This window comes from Odocoileus virginianus, unplaced genomic scaffold, assembly GCF_023699985.2.
Source record: "Odocoileus virginianus isolate 20LAN1187 ecotype Illinois unplaced genomic scaffold, Ovbor_1.2 Unplaced_Contig_1, whole genome shotgun sequence".
In the NCBI taxonomy this organism is placed as follows: Eukaryota; Metazoa; Chordata; class Mammalia; order Artiodactyla; family Cervidae; genus Odocoileus; species Odocoileus virginianus.
In genome coordinates, this window is record NW_027224318.1 from 1,971,002 (window position 1) to 1,984,070 (window position 13,069).

The 13,069-nt window shown below is 42.4% G+C and overlaps 1 protein-coding gene across 1 annotated transcript in view; it reads right to left on the minus strand.

The window, feature by feature from the left end:
• Positions 1-13,069, minus strand: part of F9 (coagulation factor IX) — a 31,808-nt gene that overhangs the window by 9,665 nt on the left and 9,074 nt on the right. Inside the window, exons 4-6 of the mRNA XM_020914743.2 lie at positions 11,087-11,200; positions 4,127-4,255; positions 1,532-1,737 (exon numbers count right to left, since the gene is read on the minus strand). Of these exons, the coding sequence (XP_020770402.1) occupies positions 1,532-1,737; positions 4,127-4,255; positions 11,087-11,200 (449 nt within the window). The remainder of the gene's footprint in view (positions 1-1,531; positions 1,738-4,126; positions 4,256-11,086; positions 11,201-13,069) is intronic.

Below are 13,069 nucleotides of genomic sequence, written 5' to 3' on the forward strand. Positions count from 1 at the left end.
CCATTTGGCTGTGCCGGGTCTTAGTTGCAGCATGAAGAATCTTTAGTTGAGTCATGTGGGATCTAGTTCCCTGACCAGGGGTTGAACCTGGGCCCCTTGCATTGGGACTGTGATGTCTCAATCACTGGACCACCAGGGACATCCCTAAAAGTGACTTGTATATTCAGTTTATCTCCTGCTTTTGAAACCTTTTGTGAGAAATTGGGTGCAGTGAATGTGGAGAGAGAGTTTCTCTGGTGAGGAAGGAATCAGTGTGAAAGTGTGACAGGGTCTTTCTGGAATATCCTAGAGAGTAGCATGGATCTTCACATTTGGAAAAGACAGGACTGAAACCTGGTGCTTGGTACCTCTGCAATCAGTAATCTTACTTCATATGGATGAAATAGCGAGTAAATGTGTGTGGGGATGAGTGATCTTGAACACTCCAGATGACCTTACCTAGGCTGATAGGAAGGAGACAACAGGTGCACTCACTATTAAGTGTGCAGCAAGGAAGACATGAAAAGATCTGTAGTGATGGGTCTCAAATCTAGCCCTTGGTTACCTCAAAAACATGGACAGGTGATTCTCATGTGTGTTGTCTGCAGATAACAGCTGGAGAAATGTGGAACTAGGTACCATGAGCCCACTATTTGGTGTTTTGGACCCTAGCTGCTGGGCTTCCCTGGTGGCTCAGATGGTAAAGAATCTGCCTGCAATGCAGGAGACCTGGGTTTGATCCCTGGGTCAGGAAGATCCCCTGGAGAAGGGAATGGCTACCCACTCCAGTATTCTTGCCTGGGAAATCCCATGGACAGAGGAGCCTGGTGGGCTACAGTCCATGGGGTTGCAAAGAGTCGGACACGACTGAGCCACTAACACACACACATCCTAGCTGCTATAACGTTTGTTTCCTTTGGGTCAGTGAGTTTCCAATTGTACAGTGTTCAGAATAACCTGAAGGACTTGTTTGTGCTCAGATTGCTGGGCCCTACCCCCAGAGTTGCTGATTCCTATAGGTCTGGGGCACAGCATGAAAATGTACAGTCCCAACAAGTTCCCAGGTGAATCTGATGCTACCACACCTTGAGAACTACAGCCTTGGACCAAGCCCCTACCTCCTATGCCCTGCCTGGGTCCAGTACCCCAGTTCTTGCCTTAATCCTTCCTGAGTTCTTTAAAAATTCCTTTGAAATACCCCAGTTTCTCTGGACCTAGAGACTTTCTGACTCTGTCCAGTTCTCCCAGGGGCTATAGTACCCAGAGCCTTAGTACTGGTGACCTCGCTTCCAGACATCCTTGTTTGTTGGAAATCCTGTTATGCCATGTCCTTGATGCCAAACTCTCCTTGGCCTTCTGTGGTAGCTGTCCCTGGATTTCTCTCTCAGCAGCTCCTCACTTATGGGGATTTCCTCACCCTACTCTGTGCTGAAAAGTGCCTGGACACTTCCCTCATCCCAGTAGGTCTGACTGATGTCTAGTCTCAGCCTCCCACCTGCCCTGTCCCTTTTCCACTGGGCTCCAGTTTTGACACACCATCCACACCGAGTACCTGCCAAGGGAATTGACCTCTTGCAGCATCTTCTCCACCAACCACACGATTGAAGTCATCGAATGATTGGTTGCCTTGAGTGACATTATCCCAAATTATTTCAGCTTCAGAAGAATTTTCATAGTTCATATTGGAAAAAATAGTCTCAGCACGGGTGAGCTTCTTAGAAGTATGTGAGACAGAGACTCGTCCACAGGGAAATGGCACTAGACAAATGGAGAAAAAAAAAATTAGGATTCTGGTATTTCTCATTGGCTAGTATTACAGAAGTCAGAAGTGAGGCCCATCCTTGTCATGACTGAGAAGCAAGCCCATCGATATTTTTTAAAAAATCAAATCAATGAATATAGTCTCAAACTAAGAGGTTAATTGCATTATTTCCATGGAAAGTTTTCAAATGCTTCATGAAAAGGACATTTGGCTCAGGAATCTGTCATCTTTATGGAAACAGAAGAGGTGTTCCCAAATCAAATTTCATAAGACTTTTATCTTCCCTGGTGGCTCAGATGGTAAAGTGTCTGCCTACAATGTGGGAGACCCGGGTTCAATCCCTGGATTGGGAAGATCCCTGGAGAAGGAAATGGCAACCCACTCCAGTATTCTTGCCTGGAAAATCCCATGGATGGAGGAGCCTGGTAGGCTACAGTCCATGGGGTCACAAAGAATCAGACACGACTGAGCAACTTCACTTTCACTTATATGAAGTCCAATGACTTCCTGTTTCTTTACAAAAAAGTTGTATTTCCAGGTATGGAATGGAAGTCTGGGGATTGGTGCCATATAACCTTGATTTTAGAATTAGGTAAATGGGATGTGTGCTCATTATTGTTAACAGGATTTCATTTTTTCTTTTTTGAGGCCACACTGCAGGGCTTTTGGGATTTTGGTTTCCTAACCAGGGATCAAACCCAGGCCTCTGGCAGTGAGAATGCAGAGTCCTGAGCACTGGACTACCAGGGAATTTTCAGGACTTCTTTTGTAAACCAAAATGCCTTCAAGATTCCAAGGTGGAATTTAGGTATCCATTGGGGAGAGGTCATTGTGATTTAATTACCTGGCTGTTGAGTATTAACCAGATAAATTACTAATATGATTATAACCACCACATCTACCTGGGCACTGGCTACCTTTTGTCTTGGGTTGGTTTATTTCCTAAAGAAAAGAAATCATCTACTGATACACTGGGGACAAGCAGAATGGAAATTTGTAGTCAAGCAAAGTCACCTCACATTTCATTTCTCACTTTCCTTCTATCCACATTCCTTATAACAGACATTTCTATAGCAACCAGCTGTGGCAAAGTATCATGAAGACAGCATGTGGTTGGGAAAACAGGAAATTAGTTCAAAATACTTATGTATAAATATAAATCATCAACATTGGCTCAAGAAAAGGGACCATTACTATTGAAAGTCAGAAAAGCTTATTTTAGGTTTGGCTTATTTATTCTGCTAAAACTAAGGCTATATTCAGAATAACACTTAATAGTTGGAGGTGGTTCTCCATTTTTTCTCTTTCTTATAACAGAAAAGGACTTATAACAGTTTAGCTACTATGCTGTCTACACTGGAAGTTAGGTTTTGAAGGTAAAAACAGATACACACATACTTCTCCCTTGGTAGGCTAGTTTGCAGCTGTGTATGTCAAGAACCAGGTAGAAGGATGGGAGGCAGGCAGGTCCTCGAAGCATTAGACTTTTCATTTTAGTGCAGTCTATATACTCTTGTCTTCTGGTTCTTTCTGTAATTTCCTCTGCCAGGTGCGTTGCTAAGATAGGTATCGAACCCAGTTACAGAGGAATGGTGTGTGATTTAATGTATCAATTTAATAAGCTATCAGGCTTTGGAAATGCAAAAGAAATTATATCTAGTTTGCTTCAAAAAGGTCCCTCAAATATAATTGATCCTGTGGAGCCTACATTTAAAAGAAAGTCTCAAGTTTCTGCTGCCTTCATTTCCAGAGAAGAGCAGTGTGAAGAGTGGAGATGCTGTCCACACACCAGTCAGCTGTCAATATGGTGGCATGGTTGACATAACTGGGAAGCATTGCTTTGTCCACTGCTGTATAGATTGACTGTGCTGATCAGCTTGACACAGCTCAGAATAGATAGTTGTCAGAACTATTCTGATGCCAAGCGTCTAAACTCAGGCTGAGACCAAAGGATAGAAAATAACTTTCTCAGTGTAAACCAGCCACGCTCGGACAGATCATGCTTAAAATTCACCAGCCTTGTACTAGAAGCCTATCAGTCAACCACGTATATATCTTTTATTTTTTATCACAGGATTACTACATTAATTTGACTTCATGAATTATAACTATGCATACGGAAATCACACAAATCAAATGCTTCATGATATAAAGGTCAAAGGAGAAAATTGGGTACAGAAAAGAAGATGGAAGACAATTACAGAATTTCTATTCAAAATGATGGTGCAATTTGAAAAATTAATTTGCCCATGCTACTAGCCTTTTCTGTGATTTCAAAAGCAAGTAAAAACAAGGAACGAAATTATGTAGGATGCTAAAAGTTCAAATGTGCATTTGGAAAACATATCTGCTGAACTAAAAAAAAAAAACAACTTAGATTTTGACCTGCTGGTTCGCAGGACTTTTGGTCTTCTGCAAGTTGGTATCCAGCAGTACAGGAACAAACCACCTTGTTGTCTGTGTCCCTTTTACAAAACTGCTTGCATCTGCCATTCTTAATGCTGCATGTTGCATCTGAAAGAAAGAAAAATCCACAGCAATAACATCAAGTAACATACAATTCTAAAAAGTACATGAAACCACTAACTCCGGTACAGGTCAAATATAAGCTGGGAGCATTCATGGAGAGAAGTTTGTGAGCCTTGAGCTAAGAGTGGGGGGGGGGGGGGAGATAAAATTCTTAGTATGGCATAAAAATGGTGGCAGCAATATATGTGATTTGGCATAAAACTGAAGGTGTAGATATGCTATTTTCACAAAATCATAGACTGCAGTTAAAAAAGCTGCTTATTAAAGTATAACAGATTCCAGAAAGTACCCAGAACTTTGGTATGAGTTTTCACAAGGTGACTTCACTTGTTTAAACAGTAAACAGATCAGTACAGAGGACCTTATCAACAGCCCAGAAGTGCTCCTAATTCCCCCTTCTGGTCACTACTTCCTCTTTCCCAAAGTTACCATTACCCTGACTTCTAACAAGGAATCAGTTTCACCTGTTCATGAACTTTAGCTAAGGAGAAGCTCCCATTATGTACTCTTCTGTGTTTCTCAATTAACATTTTGCCTGTGAGCTTCATCCATGTTGTTTTGTATAGCCATAGTTCATCTACATGCTGCGTAATACATTCTATTGTATGAATATTACTACTTCTGTTCACCATTTTACTGTGGATGAATATTTGAGTTGAGTTTCCAGTTTTTGGCTATTATGTTTAATGCTGTAATGAACATTCTTGTACATATCTTTTGGTAACATATGTGTGCATACTTACTGGATCTGTACTCATGAGTGCAATGATTGGACCATATGTTCAGGCGTAGTAGATATTGCCAAATAGTGTTCTAAGATAATTATACAAATTTAGATTCTCACCATCAGCATGTGAGAGTTCTAATTGCTGGATATATGCATTGTTGATACCTTCTCCCACTCTGTGACTTACCTTTTCACCCTAAATAGTATATTTTGCTGAATACAAGTGCCTACTGTTAATATAGGAGAAGGAAATGGCAACCCACTCCAGTATTCTTGCCTGGAGAATCCTGTGGACAGAGGAGCCTGGTGGGCTGCTGTCCATAGAGGTCGCACAGAGTCGGACATGACTGAAGTGACTTAGCATGCATGCATGCACTGTCAATATAATCCAGTTTTTCAAAGCAAACTTGAAGCTGGCCCTGGTGGGTATGTATCAACACAGGAGAATGAAATAAGGTCCTTTAAGGGAGCTAAATGCCAAAAACACTATGTGTTGACAATGATAAGCAGTCTAGGGCCCATATTTTCTTTATTTTCCTATACAATCTCCCTTATTCATATATCTTTCTTTGTCTCTTGTAATGCTTTTGGTCAGGATTCTACTTTATCTGATATTAAGATGGCTTTGCCAGTTTTTTTTGTTAGCATTTACCTGGCAAATGTTTTTATATCCCTTTATTTTATCCTCCTGGTATAATTTTATTTTAGGTATCTTTTTGATCAGCAGTATATAATTAGATTTTTAACTCCATACTGAACATTGTCATTAACTCCAATTCACATTAATTGTGATTCCTGATATATTTGGCTTGTTCCTGCCATCTTATTCTGTATTTTCAAATTCCTGTGCTTTACTTTTGTTTCTCCGATGCCATCTCAATAACAGGAAGTAGCAGGGTTCAGGGCTTGCTAGCTGAGACCTCCTGAGTTAAGAGAAATAGGCTCTGCCCCTGGACCGATTTCTGTCTCTAGAGCAGCGCAGGAATACAGTGAATGGAAGGCACCTTCCCGTTACCTACAGGCTTAGCAGCAGTAGAGCTTTCAAGAGAAGTGCTCGTTTGTCAGTGCAGTTAGAATATGCGCGACTGTGTTAGCCACCTGTTGTGGGCCACCTTAGTCGCCCCCCGCCTCACCTGCATCTGTCCCAGCCCCGTTGGTGATTAGCTCTGCGTGGACTTCCCTTGGCTTCATCCAGGTGCCTCCTTGAATGGCCTGGCTCAGCTCTGTATTGTGGGCCTCTGGTCTCTTTGCTTGACGCTCCCAGGTTGATGCTGAGGCCCGGGATGCCACGCGGCCTCTCGGGGCCCCAGTGTGTACAACATGGTGATGCCGGGGAGTTAGTGCCACACAGGCTGAACTGTTGACCATCGAGAGATGTGTGCTGGTGGACAGATTGTTTTACCTCTTCTCCCCTCTGAGATTGACTCTCCTGAGGCCAGCTCACGTGGCTTCTTGGAAAACAGTCCCCAGAGATCAAGCAGTCAGTTGCAGGTGAGGAGAGATGACTCCTACTCTTGGCTCTCCTTTCCTCACTTCTCAGTCCCTCATCCCTTACTCTTTCCCCCCTAGAATTGTACACCTTAACACATAAGCTCGTGTCACAGACTCTTTTTTTTTTTCCTCTTTAGATTTCAGGCTAACAATGACTGTATGGCCTGGGAGTATATTATGGATTTGTGAGTGACAGATCTAAATTTTTGAATTCCATTTTACGTAGTTAGCATAGACTAGAGTAATGATTCTTACTTTTCACTTTCATGCACTGGAGAAGGAAATGGCAACCCACTCCAGTATTCTTGCCTGGAGAATCCCAGGGATGGGAGCCTGGTGGGCTGCCGTCTATGGGGTCGTACAGAGTCGGACACGACTGACATGACTTAGCAGCAACAGAGTAATGATTAGTTCATGTTCCTTACTGATCTTCAGGAAACAAGGGAAGGCAAATCAACTGTTACCAGGTAGACAAAGGAACCAGCCTAAGCTTTACCCTTTGCTGCCAATAATCCACTCAGTGCAGGGACCAAAAAGATGGCGCTTGGTCCTTTTTATTTATTTATTTATTAAAGACCTTTCTCCTCACTAACGGTAATTACATCACTGGCTCTTCTCATGTTACTAGAAATCATTTTGTTGCTACAAAGCAATACTAGAGTGTGCAGCCAAATCAAATACCCCCTGTAGGGAATATTCAGTCAATATGAGAATGTGTGGAGTTCACAGAGGTGGGTGGCAGGTGCTGACCAGTTTGGACCTGGCCATGCACAACAGGAATGGGTAAAGTTGAGGTGTTTTGCCTGATTCTGCATCCTTGGCTAAGTAACTAGATGTTTAGTTGCTCAGTCGTGTCTGACTCTTGTGACCCCATGGACTGTAGCTTGCCAGGCTCCTCTGTCCATGGGATTTCCCAGGCAAGAATACTGGAGTGGGTTGCCATTTCCTTCTCCAGGGGATCTTCCCAACCCAGGGATTGAACCCAGGTCTCCTGCATTGCAAGCAGATTCTTTACCATTTGAGCCACCAGGGAAGCCCCTAGAATATCTGTGGATGGACATCTCACAGTGTCTGTTCTTCTCCCTCTATGTTAGCACAAACACCTCTAACTCCCCTCCTGCCTACTATATAAGTTAGCGTGTTCTGCTTCATTTTACTCTGCCTTCATCTGCCCCAATATATTCACAGATGAGAGAACCAAAATTGGGATGAAAGATATTCTCTTTAACAAGTTTATCAACTAAACTCAAGGTATTTCCTTTTTTTTTCTACTCCACAGAAATACACAGTATATTAGTAGTGTCTGTGATTTACCAAAATGAAAAAAAAGTGTTTCTGTGCTTGTTTTTCTTTCCATCTCTCTTACTGTGGGGAAATGCCTCTTGTAATCTTTAGAAGGGACAGGAATGGCCGAACTATTACAGACTTTGATTTATCTGAAAAGGACTCAGATGGGATGTGTAGCTGGGGACACTCAGTGGTCTTTATTCCAGCCAAAGGGACACAGTGGCCAGTTAATTGGTCTAACTAGAAAGCATTCCCTGAATGTTTGCACCTCTCTTCCCTGGAGAGGAGCCTGATGAACAAGAGAAGAGGAAAAAGAAGAAGGTCTTAACAATGGAAATCTTCCCTTTCAGACACTGGGTGAGGCCAGGGACTTGGGCACAGATACTCCAAGAACTGTGCTTTTTTCTAGTGGCTTTTGAGATCAGTCCTTAGTTCAGTTTGAAGCAACAGCTTAAATGGGAGTTTGTATATGCTTTTGCATTCCTCTAGTGTCAGAGGTAGAGTTTTTTGAGAGAATTCCCACTTTGTTTCTAAACTAAGCAAGCTGGGAGGATTTTTCTAAACCTTGATCAACTGGGTTCAAGACACCCTAGAAGCTAGGGCTGGTGGTGGCTGCAGTGTCTCCACGGAGCTATGACCAAACCAAAATGTGGTGAACCTGGGGGGCCTGAAAAGGTGCCCATTGTAGACTTAGCACTTTTGCTGTATGGACCATAGCCTCATGCACACAGCAAAACCTATCATAGCAGTTTTGTGCTTTTATAACTACATTCCTCAGGGCTCTCTGCCTCTTTCAAAGTGTCTTTATATTTAAAGACATTTTGTTGTTCAGTCCCTAAGTCATGTCTGACTTTTTGCGACCTCATGGACTGCAGCACGCCAGGCTTCCCTGTCTTTCACTGTCTCCTGGAGTTTGCTCACTCATGTCCATTGAGTTGGTGATGCCATCCAACCATCTCATCCTCTGTCACCCCCTTCTCCTTCTGCCTTCAATCTTTCCCAGCATCAGGGTCTTTTCCAATGAGTTGGCTCTTTGCATCAGGTGGCCAAAGTATTGGAGCTTCAGCATCAGTCCTTCCAATGAATATTCAGGATTGATTTCCTTTAGGATTGACTGGTTTGATCTCCTTGCTGTCCAAGGAACTCTCAAGAATCTTCTCCAGCACCACAGTTTGAAAGCATCAGTTCTTTGATGCTCAGCCTTCTTTATGGTCCAACTCACATTTAGGAGTATTTAACATTAAACAGTATTTTCAGTTATACTTTGCTATGACATGCCCTTCATTCTTAATGGAGACCAATTGAGTCTTTCATTCCATCAGCTCTAATAATTATATTGTTTAAGGTGATATTCAATCAGTTTCCATGAATTTCCGAGCAGCAGGATCAGATTTATCTAGGTCCATCTGAATTTGAAGTTGTAACCTTTCAGATGCTAGTAGCACTTCGGAGATGTTGAACCATTGAACATGCCTATAGGAAAGGAAACCCAGGCATCGGAGTGTCCCCACACTGTGAAGCCTGAGGGAGTGGGAGTCCAAGCTCAGGGTACCAGTTCACCCACCTGCATCTCCTTTTTTTCTTTCTTTTTAAATGTTTTTGCCCTGCTACCTTTTCTTTTCCCTGTCTTATATTCCTTTTAATCTTTTGGATCTCAAAGGATGATCAATGGATTTCTCTTTAGCACTGAAAGGATTTCTGCACAGTATTAGAGACGACTTTCCCCCTTCTCTGTAGGACAAGTGCAGCTGCCGCATTTCATTTTGTTTTAATGCCCTTTTCATCTGTGCCAGGTGGATTGCCATAACGCCTAAATAGAGTCCTGCTAATTTTCTACTCTTTGCCCTTAGTCATGTAGCCTGTGGTGTTGAATTCTTGCCCTAGGACTGCACTTCTATTCTTCTGGAGTTACAGAGTAGAAAGAGAATCTGTCATTAGCACTGTATGCTTTTCACAATCACAGTACCAGTAATCCTGCATCCAGAGGTAATAAACAAATAGATAAAGGACTTTGGGTTTTACTGTTCCAACTGCCAAAATCTCAGGAAAAAAGAAGCCTAGGCTATGCAAAGAAAAGATGCACAATGACCCTAGATTTTCTATGTAACTCCAGTGTATCGATTTAGTCAAATTCAGAAATGAATTCTGAATTTTGTCAACAAATTTCACATGTGAAGTGGTTCATATGGGTGGAGAAGAACCTATTATAAGGTTCTTATAATAGGCTTTCCCTACCCCAATTCTATACTTAGTTAACTTCCACTTGTTTGTTGATATTTTAGTCATGAGTTCAAACAGTTTTATGGGTCAGTTTTCTTTGCGTTTTGTGGATAGCAGTTAGAAGCATGGGTTTTGGTCAGATAAATTGGAATTCAGGTCCTGGCTGAACCGTTTACTGCTTCTGTGATTTTGAGATGTTTGAGCTGCACTTTCCTCATCTGTGTAGAACGGGGAGAATAATGGTTGTATTGAGGATGAATAAGATAGTAGAACACCATTACCAGTTCTGTGCATGCAAGGGTGCTAAGTCACTTCAGTTGTGTCTAACTTTTTGCGACCCTATGGACTGTGGCCCACCAGGCTCCTCTGTCCATGGGATTCTCCAGGCAAGAATACTGGAGTGGATTGCCATTTCCCTCTCCAGGGGATCTTCCCAACCACAGGACTAAATCTGGGTTTCTTACGTCTCCTACATTGGCAGGCCTATTGTTTACCAGTAATGCCACCTGGGAACCTACCGCTTCCTACTGGTTACCAGATACTACTGTTGCTCTTCATAGGGTTTCTTGAACTCATCCTGGAAACTATGACCACAGATAAAATGAATTGATCATCTTTAAAAGCTTTAAAAATATGTTTTATACAATGGAATATTATTCAACCTTCAAAAATAAGGAAATTCTGTCATATGCAACAAAGTGGATGAGCCTGGAGGACATTATGGTAAATGAAACAAGGCAGTCACAGAAGGACAAATACCACATGGTTCCACTTATATGATGTGTCTAAAAATAGTCCAACACATAGAAGCAGAGAATACAGTGGTGCTTGCCAGGAGCTGGAGGGAGGAGCAAGTGAGGAGTTGCTGCTCTCCAGGTTTCAGTTATGCAAGAGGAATAAAGTCTAGACATCTGCTATACAGAGTTAGCAATACGGTATCATATACTTCAAAATTTGTTGAGTGTAGATCTCATGTAAAGGGTTCTTTACCATAATTTAAGAGAAAATTATGGTACATACATATTGCATTTTCCAGTTGCATCTGGTTTCAAAGGGAAATTTGGAACCACCAGTAATCCAAAGATACTTACCTAATTCACAGTTCTTTCCTTCATATCCAGCTTGACACCAACATTCATAGGAATTAATGTCATCCTTGCACATGCCGCCATTTAAACATGGATTGGACTCACACTGATCTCCATCTTCGAGGTAGATTAAGAAGATGAATTAACAGATGCATTGGTTAGAATGCCCAGTCCTTCCTGCACAGACTCGTGGAGAGGGGAGCCTAGTTTTAGGGTCAGAGCAGGACTTCTGACCTGGAGATCAGCTGCTTATGGGATGCTTCTGTTTTCCTAAGTTTCTAAAAATTCTAGTAAAGGTTTTTAGGCTAACATTGTTCTAAGAAATGGCCCTAAGGAAGGCATGTGGATTGTTTATGCAACTGAAGGGAGGAAGATGAGGGAGAAGAAAGTCTGAGTGTAGAGATATACTCAGCAGAAGGTGAGAGGAATTTTCAGTCCTTCCTTATAGAATGATGATGGAGTTAATTCTAAATCAAACCATGTTGCTTCAGCAATCATCTACGTGTCGTACTCAGCTTGCTCTGTTGCATGTCTTGTAGAGCAAATTGAGCTAGGTAACAGCAACTCCACTCAGGGAACTGGCAGCCTTGGCATGGCACACATACATCTACTTCCTCATCTCATCATTTCACTGTTAAGTAGCTAGCGATGGTTCCAAACAGCCCAAAAGATGCTCAACTCCTGAGGATATTCTACTGTCTATGATTAGGTCCCAAATGGTTTGGTAAAGAGACAAACAGCTTTCAATACAAAGAATTAAAAAAGAAAAGCTTCTGAAAATGTGCTATGTTTTTATATAGATTGGCTATCTTTCCTTCCTACTTTTCCTGAAGTTTCTACATTCACAGCATTCTGGAGAGCCTTTGAAGACACTGGTCATCAGAAAATAGGAGCAAGGAATAGGTAAGAGGGGAAGGGTCAGAATGAGAAGGGAACCCTTCAGTCAGATTTCTCAGAGCTCTGCCTCAACTCATAACTCTAAGGCAGCTTCAGGAGAAAGGGGTGAAGAGAATCAGGAGGGAGGCTGGTGCGTCCTCTGAGCAGACGAAGAGCCCCGAAGAAAGCCAGGAGCAAGATCAGCAAGGCTTGATGTGTGAGTAACAAAAGAGTAAGCGGTAAAGATGACACAAAAATAAAACAGTGAGTGAACAGGGGCAATTCAAGAGGGATTTCTAATGGTCAGTCATATTTTAGAGCCAAGATTCCTGACTGGAGCCCTGCCTGCCATAGGACAGCAGTAGTATGTCAATCATGCTCGCTGTCAGGAGCGTGTATCCAGGTCCCACTGGCTGAGGGCTAATAACCCTTTCTCAGGAAGAGTCCCTCCCTGGAAAATCTGCTTGTTGTAAAAATTAGACCTTGTCCCCTCTGCCCCTTGATCCAATGTGCTTTTGCACAGATACTTCAATTTGTTCCAATTCTGTGAAAACAAAATACGTTATCTCTGGTTTATTATTATTGATGTTCAGGACTGGTCTAAAAAAACAAGTCACATTTGCACTTTATATTGCAGATGAACAGAGCTGAATTATTTAGGATGTTTCACTGAAAAGCTCTGGGCTTGCAGCCAGCTACACAGCAACTCATTTGCTGAGACATATCTTTAAAATGAGTGTCATTTTATCCTGCATTTAGTCCTCCTTTGGGTGCTTGTCTGTGTATACTTTGGGCTGAGGCATAGCCACAGACAATAGGGGTCAAAGACAGCAAGGGAGAAGACCTTGCCGAGTGAGAGCTTCCTGTTTAAGGCTACTCAGTGGTGGTTTAATGAATAACCATGTTGAGATCTGAAGGCCGGGAGGGGTCATAGAGAAAGCGGGGGTTGGGCAGTGGAGAATTTGGCTGCTCTTCTGGGCTCCAAGACTCCCAGCTGCGTGACCTTTGGCAAGCCGTTTAACCTCCCTAAACCTCAGTTTCTTCTGTAAAATGAAGTTCATAATGCTTTGCTCACAGGGATGGTGTGAGGATTAAAAGTGACAGCTGGTC